General features: G+C 41.0%; 1 protein-coding gene across 1 annotated transcript; it reads right to left on the reverse strand.

Moving 5' to 3' along the window:
- Positions 1 to 223: 223 nt before the first annotated feature.
- Positions 224 to 3,004, reverse strand: LOC104087332 (uncharacterized). The gene is made up of 2 exons (XM_070195529.1): positions 2,995 to 3,004; positions 224 to 2,169 (listed from the first exon to the last, which is right to left on the reverse strand). Exons 1-2 carry the CDS (start codon positions 3,002 to 3,004, stop codon positions 224 to 226), a joined length of 1,956 nt encoding a protein of 651 aa, XP_070051630.1.
- Positions 3,005 to 9,436: the final 6,432 nt, after the last annotated feature.

A 9,436-nucleotide genomic window follows, 5' to 3' on the forward strand; every position in this document is an offset into this window, starting at 1 on the left:
AGTGGCGAATCCAGGATTTTTATCAAGCGGGTTCAAAATGCAAAGAAGCAAATATACAAAGAGGTCAACAAAAACTATATATTAATAAAATATATTATTACAACTGTCCTCTACGAGTTTTCATTTCCTGAAACGTATTCATAATAGTCTCATCAGAAATGGTGTTAAATATTTTTCTTTCTACATAAGGTACCAAACAACCGCTCATGAATTCGTCATTCATTCAGTTTCGCAATTCACTCTTGATCAACTTGATCGCCGAGAAAGTTCTTTCAACTGTAGCAGTGGCAACTGGTAGAAGCAAAGCAAATTTCACAAGGCGAAACACAAATGGATAATTCAAATGCTTCTTTGTCTTAACTAGTGTTTCAAAAAGATCAACAAGTCCTTGTAGATTTGAGAACCTTTCATCAACATCACGAACATCAACAATATAAGTTTCAAGTTGATTCTTGAGTGTAACCATTATATTCTCATCAAAATCGTCAGGATACAATTCAGCCATTATCAATATCTTGTTTATGTCAAAATTAGAAAATGAATCAACTGGATTTAAGCAAGCTACTCCAACAAGCAAGTTCATTGTCACCTCATTAAAACGAGCATTGAGTTCTTGAACTTGCCAATCAATAATCTTAAAAAATATACCAACACGATAGTGATGTAAAATAGTATAATTAGCAACTTTACGTCGAGATCTTCCGGAGTTAACATAGAAGTCATCAAAGTTTGGTATCAAAATATTATACTTGACACAAAATGCAGACACCTTATCAATAAGTGAATCACATTCTTCTTCTCTTAGCTTTTGCAACCGTTTCTTTGCCACTTCAACAAGTAGAATAGCATTTGCAATATCTTGCTCCTTTTTTTGTAAGGATGTATTAAGCTCATTTGTGATCCCCAAAACGTCTCTCATTAGGTGCAACATGAAAGCAACCTCAAATGTTTGACAAGTGTTAAGATATCCCTTTGCCTTAGCTCTTTCTTCTAAAGCTCGGGCATCAACAACGATAGTATCAAGAACATTAATAATTGAGCCAAACATAGAAATAAAGTTCTTAAAAGATTTGTAGTGCGAACCCCAACGAGTATCGGCAGCTCTGGCAAGACCAAGTTCTTGATTCAAACCCTTATCAGTTTCAAGTTCACCCATGTCTAATGCCTCTTGAACTTTTTCTGCTTGAGATTCTCGAAGATCATCCATACATTTAAAAGAACCTCCCACTATATTTAATACATTAGAAACCAACAATACAAGTTCTCCCATTTCAAGACACTTTTTGGATACCGCAACAAGAGTCAATTGAAGTTGGTGTGCAAAACAATGAATGAAATAAGAAGATTTACTTTCTTGTTGAATCAAAGTTTTGAGGCCACGTAAATCCCCTTGCATGTTGCTTGCTCCATCATAGCACTGCCCATGCACATAAGATAAACTCAAAGAATGTTGAGCAAGGTAATCAACAATTACTTCCTTTAAACATAAAGTACTAGTATTACGAACATGAACGATCGCAATAAAATGCTCCACCATAGATCCACATCTATTAACATATCGCAAGACAATAGGTAATTGCTCTTTGCATAATACATCACATGATTCATCAACTAGCAATGCAAAAAAGTCTCCATTTAGATCGTCCATAATTGCTTTAACTGTTTCAATTTTACATGCAATGATAATGTCTTTTTGAATTTTATGAGAGGTCAACTGATCATTCTTTGGAGCCTTTTTCAACACAAGATCACAAATTTTATCGCACCTCTCTGCATACCATGAAAGAATCTCAAGAAAGTTACCCTTGTTTAATGATAATTCATCTTCACGATGTCCACGAAATTCCAACCCTTGAGTCAATAGGAGTCTCACAGGAGATACTCGTTTATTCAGTATCGGACCATCCATAGCAGTAATATCCAAATTTCTAACAACCTCAATTGAAGCCTTCAAGCGAATTTTGTATTCGAGCTTGGTTTGACTGGATTGCCTATCAAATGAAGTTTGAATTGACTGTTTTTGTTTTAAGAGATCTTTACATTTCCTTTTTGCATGATTATGAATACTGCTCGACTTACCAACATGAATACCGAATCTCTTCTTTTTTTGCCAACTCTTAAATCCTAAACTTGAAAATACATTGCCTCCACCTTGATGAATGTCTTCATCTTGAAACAAGTAACAACACAAATAATAAGTTGCATCTTCTATCACACTGTACTCCAACCACTTACGATATTCATCAAACCATTTAGGATTGAAATGATGCTTTAAGCCCGAAAAATCTCTTTGAGGAAACTTATGATATCGGGGTTGGTAAGGACCTCTTCAGAGATATTCTCTTCTAATCTCATCACGCTCATTTGGATGATAATATCTAATGGGTATTCTCTCCTTTGGATCAGCCGGTAAAGAATCAAGATCTATTCCTTGTTTTTATCTTTTAGAGGATTGAGGTTGCTCTTCTAATTGGTTCAAATTTTGTTCCACGGGAGTAGTAATTGGAAAGAATGAACTTGGTTGTGGCAACTTGGAAGATACTGGAGGGTAAAATCTCTTCATTGTAACACAAACCGGATTACCAAATTAGAATTAGAATTAGAAGAATAATTTTGTATATGTTTAACCTTAAATTTAAACTAGAAGAAATAATGTGGTCGAAGACAACCCAAGTAACGATCACTCATCAGATTACAAAACTATTGCAATGAAACTTTCATTTATGGATAACAACATGCTAAATATTATTTTATAAAGGGAAATCTGTTGATTCAACAACGAGCCAAGGAAAATGTCCTTGACTGCATCAAAGAAACATTACTGATTTCCATTCCATATGACCATATCAAAAGTACACACACCCAAAAAAATATCATGTGTACGTAGGATTTCTCACTCAAAACCAACAGCAACAGTCTGAGATTTTTCATAACTAAAGAGAAAAGGTGCTTAACTTCTTAATATAAGCAAGTTTATTACTATCAATTTCTCACCTTTCCCCATTTTCCATTAAGATTAAAAATTATATTAAAAAAATATTTAACATGGTATATCTCAAATTGAAATTGAGTTTCTCAGCCAAAACCCATTAAAATAATCTGAATTTTTTTCCAAAGCATAAATTACAAAAATCTGCAATATAAGCAAGTGAGAAACCTGATAGTGACAATTGACGGGCTGACGGCGAGAGACGGAGAGTGGCGACCCAACGAGATTCGAGAAGCGGCAGTGGCTTATGGCTAATGGAGGAGACGACTATGAAGCAATGTTCTTTGAAATTGAACTACAACAAAGAGAAGAAATCACATAGAGGCGAAGGAAATTTATTGGGATTAAATCTTTATACAAAAGAGGAATAAATACTAGAAATTGGAAAACTAGAATTGGTTCTTATTGTTATTGATCACGTGAACTTTTAGTTAGATACCAAGATGAAGCCCTTTGTCTTTGAGGGAGATGACCTTCTCGGCAGGGGCTAACTAACGGAGGAGGTGAGTGGTGACTATGGAAGCGATTCTCTTTGAAATTGAGAGAGAGAGGGGCACCGAAGGGCTTGGGATTAGAGATTCTGATCGTTTTCTGATTTGGGAAATTGGGGAATATTTTAAAAAGACATAAACGGCGTCGTTTTTATGGGAAAAGAGACCTATATTAAAAAAACCAAAAATATAGGGCATATGCGACTAACTGGTTTCTAACTCAGGACCATGTGAAAAATTTGAATCCTCTTTACCAGCAGGCTAGGCGATTTACTTGTTTGAACTTGGTTCAAAATAATCTTTATAGCATTACGTTTTTGAAGACAGAAAAAATATACCTACATACACAGTATTATTTTTCGACGAAGTGGGTTCATATGAACTCTCTTGACTCCATGTGGGTCCGCCCCTACCAGTACATGGGGTCGATTGTACTGATACTACACTCTGCACTTCTTGTACAGATTTCGGAGTTGGTCCCAACGGCGTGCCATAGACTTGCTCGGATTTCAGCTACTCGGAGGAGACTTGAGGTATATTTGCATGGCGTCCGCAGTTCTGAAGTCCCCGCCTATTTTACTTTAGCTGTGTGTTTATTTTCAGACAGCTTTATTTTATTCAGACCTTTATTTGTATTATTCTAGAAGCTCGTGCACTTGTGACACCAATTCTGGGATGGTATTTAGACACTGTTATTTTTATGGATTATTCACTATATTTTAGACTTTACTTCCTCATTTGTTCTTTCATTATTAATAAATTTAAAAATTGTTTTAAAAATAGATAATATTATTCTAACGTTGGCTTGCCTAGCAAGTGAAATATTAGGCGCCATCACGGTCCGAAGGTGGAAATTTCTGGTCGTGACAGTTGGTATCAAAGTTCTAGGTTACATAGGTCTCACGAGTCACGAGCAAGCTTAGTAGAGTCTGAAGGATCGGTACGGAGACGTCTGTACTTGTCTCTTAGAGGCTATGAAGTTTAGGAACAATATCACTTCTTTCTTATTCTGTCGTGCAATTTTATTCTATCATTGATGATTGAACCATTCTACTCTTATTCTCTCGCAGATGGTGAGAACACGTAATACCTCTACCGATGGTCAGGGACCAGAACCCCCGGTGGCAACTATGGCCAGGGGTAGAGGTCGAGGCCGAGGTCATGCTAAAGGCCGAGGCAGAGGCCGAGGTAGAGCTCAGTCCAGAGCTCGAGCAGCTGCACATGTTGAAGAACCTCAGGTGGACCTTCAGGAGGAGGCTCCAGTTCAGAATGTACCAGTTGGACCAGTTCAGGTCCCGAAAGGATTTATAGCCACTCCAGTACTTCAGGACGCTCTAGTCTGTTTGGTAAGTCTTATGGAGGGCGTGGCCCAGAATGGTACATTTCCAGTGGCACCAGCCGTCTCACAGGCTGGGGGAGGAGCACAAACTCCCACTACTCCCGCTCCGGAGCAGATGGCTCCCCAGAATCAGGCTCCAGCAGCCCCGCCAGTTGAGGTAGTTCAGCCAGTTGCTGCGGCACAGATCGGTGATAGGCCCACCATGTCTTTTAAGGCCTTATTGAGACTGGATAAGTTTACCAAGCTCTTTCCAGTTCACTTCAGTGGTACACCTTCTGAGGACCCACATGATTATCTTGAACGCTGCCGTGAGGTGCTGCAGAACATGGGTATAGTTAAGACCAATGGGGTTGATTTTGCTGTATTTCAGATGACGGGTTCTACCAAGATGTGGTGGAGAGATTATACATTGACCCGACCAGTCGGATCACCTGCACTTACAAGGGAGCAGTTCTCTCAGCTATTTCTGGAAAAGTTCCTCCCTATCACACTGAGAGAGGAATTTCGCAAGCAATTTGAATGTCTACAGCAGGACAGTATGACTGTTACTCAGTATGAGTCACGTTTTATAGATTTGACTCGCCATGCTCTCCTTTTACTACCTACGGAGGGAGAGAGAGTGAGGAGGTTTATTGAGGGACTCACTCACCCTATCAGACTTCAGATGGCCAAGGAGACCAGAAGTGAGATTTCTTTTCAGGCGGCTGCTAATGTCGCAAGGAGGATCGAGATGGTTCTTGCACAGGAGAGAGGGCAGAAGTCCGATAAGAGGCCTCATCAGTTCGGTGGTTTTAGTGGTGCCTCGTCTGGAGGCAGAGGTAATTTTGGTAGGGGTCATCCTCCCAGACCGTTTCATTCAACACTTCATGTATCTCCCGGTGCTTCAGGGAGTCACGGTCCTATTGTGCCTTACTTTGGGCAGCCAGTATTCAGTGCACATTCAGCTCCTATCAGTGCATCACCACTCCAGAGTTACTACAACGATTATCCGGCCCATTTAGGTCAGCTTCAGCTTCAGCAGCCACGGCATCAGGATGGGTGTTATGAGTGTGGAAACATTGGTCACATCAGGAGGTATTGCCCTAGATTGGCGAGTAATAGATCTTGGCAAGATTCTCGTGCCATCATACCGGCACCGATTGCTTCACCGCCTGCTCAGTCAGCTAGAGGTAGGGGTCATGTGGCTAGAGGGGGAGGTCCGGCCATTAGAGGTGGAGGTAAGACCGTTAGAGGTGGTGGCCAACCAGTTAGAGGCCGTCCCAGAGACGCAGTTCAGAGTGGTGGGGCCCAGCCCCTATTTTATGCTTTTCCAGCTAGGCCTGAGGCCGAGTCATTTGATGCTGTGATCACAGGTATTATTCCAGTTTTTTTTTATAGAGATGCTTCAGTTCTATTTGATCCAAGATCTACTTATTCCTATGTGTCCTAATATTTTGCTTCATATTTGGTTGTGCCTTGTGATTGTCTGAGTGCTTCTGTGTGTGTATCTACACCGGTAGGAGATTCTGTTGTAGTAGATCATGTCTATCATTCGTGTGTGGTTACTATTGATAATCTTGAGACTAGTGTGGATCTTCTACTTCTTGATATGGTAGATTTTGATGTCATCTTGGGTATGGATTGGCTGTCCCCTTATCATGCTATATTGGATTGTCATGCCAAGATAGTGACCCTAGCTATGCCGGGGTTACCTCGGTTAGAGTGGAAAGGAACTCCTGGTTATTCTGCCAGTAGGGTTATTTCTTATATGAAAGCTCGGGGTATGGTAGAGAAAGTGTGTCTAGCCTATTTGGCTTATATTCGCGATCCCAATGCGGATGCTCCTTCTATGGACTCAGTACCAGTTGTTCGTGAATTTTCAAAAGTATTTCCTGCAGATTTGCTGGGGATGCCACCCGACAGAGATATTGACTTCTGTACTGATTTGACTCCGGACACTCAGCCCATTTCTATTCCACCATACCGTATGGTCCCGCTAGAGTTGAAAGAATTGAAAGAGCAGTTACAAGACTTGCTTGATCAGGGATTCATTAGACCCAGTGTCTCGCCCTGGGGTGCACCAGTATTATTTGTAAAGAAAAAAGATGGCTCTATGCGGATGTATATAGATTATCGGCAGTTGAACAAAGCCACTATCAAAAACAAATATCCGCTGCCAAGAATTGGTGATTTATTTGATCAGCTTCAGGGTGCTAAGGTATTTTCGAAGATCGATTTGAGGTCTGGTTACCATCAGTTGAAGATTAAGGCATCTGATGTCCCTAAAACAGCTTTTCGAACTCGGTATGGGCATTACAAATTCCTAGTGATGTCATTTGGGTTGACAAATGCCCCAGCAACATTTATGGATTTGATGAATCGGGTGTTCAAGCCTTATTTAGATTCTTTTATGGTTGTATTCATTGATGATATCTTGATTTACTCCAGTAGTAGAGAGGAACATGAGCAGCATCTTCGAAGTGTGCTTCACACCTTGAAGAATAATCAGTTATATGCCAAGTTTTCAAAATGTGAGTTTTGGTTAGACTCAGTTGCCTTTTTTGGGGCATATTGTATCGGCAGAAGGCATAAAGGTGGATCCTAAGAAGATTGAGGTTGTTCAGAGTTGGCTTAGACCTACTTCAGTTACAGAAATCCGGAGTTTCCTGGGTTTAGCAGGTTATTATCATCGGTTCGTGGAAGGGTTTTCATCTATAGCAAGCCCATTGACCAGATTGCCCCAGAAAGGTGTCCCATTCAGATGGTCAGATGAGTGTGAGTTGAGCTTTCGAAGCTCAAGACTGCTTTGACTACGGCGCCAGTGTTGGTATTACCCACAGGTTCAGGATCGTATACGGTATATTGTGACACATCTCACATTGGGCTTGGTGCAGTATTAATGCAAGATGGCAAGGTAATTGCATATGCGTCGCGGCAGTTAAAAGTTCACGAGAAGAATTATCCTGTTCATGACTTAGAATTGGCAGCCATTGTTCATGCGCTGAAGATTTGGAGGCAGTACCTCTACGGTGTCTCGTGTGAGGTATTTACTGATCATCGTAGACTTCAGTATCTGTTCAAACAAAAGGATCTTAATTTGAGGCAGAGAAGATGGTTGGAGTTGTTGAAAGACTATGATATCACCATTTTGTATCATCCCGAAAAGGCCAATGTGGTGGCCGATGCTTTGAGTAGAAAGGTTGTGAGTATGGACAGTCTTGCGTATATTCCGGTTGGTGAGAGGCCATTAGCTTCAGATGTTCAGACTTTGGCTAATCAGTTTGTGAGGTTAGATGTTTCAGAACCCAGTTGGGTTCTAGCTTGCACAGTCGCTCGGTCTTCTTTATATGAGCGCATCAGAGAGAGAGAGACAGTATGATGATCCTCATTTACTTGTCCTTAAGGACACGGTGCGGCACGGTGATTCCAAGTTGCTGTGGGGGAAGATGGGGTTCTGCGAATGCAGGGTCGTATTTATGTGCCTAATGTGGATGGGCTTCATGAATTAATTCTTGAAGAAGCACACAGTTTCAGGTATTCTATTCATCCAAGTACCGCCAAAATGTATCAAGATTTGCGGCAACATTATTGGTGGAGGAGAATGAAAAAGGATATAGTTGCATATGTAGCTCGGTGTCTGAATTGTCAGCAAGTTAAGTACGAGCATCAGAGACCTGGTGGTTTGCTTCAGAAGTTAGAAATTCATGAGTGGAAGTGGGAGCGTATCACTATGGATTTTGTTGTTGAGCTTCCACGGACTCAAAGAAAATTTGACGCAGTTTGGGTCATTGTGGACAGGTTGACCAAGTCAGCACATTTCATTCCAATGGCAGTTACCTATTCTTCAGAGAGGTTAGCTGAAATTTACATTCGTGAGATTGTCCGCCTTCACGGTGTGCCCGTGTCTATTATTTCAGATCGAGGTACACAGTTTACCTCACATTTCTTGAGGGTTGTACAACATGAGTTAGGCACGTGGGTGGAGTTGAGTACAACATTTCATCCATAGATAGACGGATAGTCAGAGCGCACTATTCAGATATTGGAAGATATGCTCCGCGCTTGTGCTATAGACTTTGGAGGTTCTTGGGATCATTTCTTGCCACTTGCGGAGTTTGCTTATAATAATAGCTACCAGTCGAGTATTCAGATGGCTCCATATGAGGCATTATACGGAAGGCGATGCCGATCGCCAGTTGGTTGGTTTGAATCGGGAGAGGCTCGGTTGTTGGGTACCGATTTGGTACAGGATGCCTTGGATAAGGTCAAGATTATTCAGGATCGACTTCGCACAACTCAGTCTAGACAAAAGAGTTATGCCGGCCGAAAAGTTCGTGATATTGCATTCATGGTTGGAGAAAGAATATTGCTCTGGGTTTCACCTATGAAAGGTGTAATGAGGTTCAGAAAGAAGGGCAAGTTGAGCCCTAGGTATATCGGACCCTTTGAAATTCTTGAAAGGGTGGGTGAAGTAGCCTACATGCTTGCATTACCACCTAGTTTATCAGCGGTTCATCCGGTGTTCCATGTGTTAGCTTTCAGCTCAATCCAATTGAACAAGGATTTGACTTATGAGGAGGAGCCGGTAGCCATTCTAGACCGGCAGGTTCGTCAGTTGAGGTCAAAGAGTTACCCTTC

Source organism: Nicotiana tomentosiformis, chromosome 1 (genome assembly GCF_000390325.3).
Source record: "Nicotiana tomentosiformis chromosome 1, ASM39032v3, whole genome shotgun sequence".
Classification (NCBI taxonomy): domain Eukaryota; kingdom Viridiplantae; phylum Streptophyta; class Magnoliopsida; order Solanales; family Solanaceae; genus Nicotiana; species Nicotiana tomentosiformis.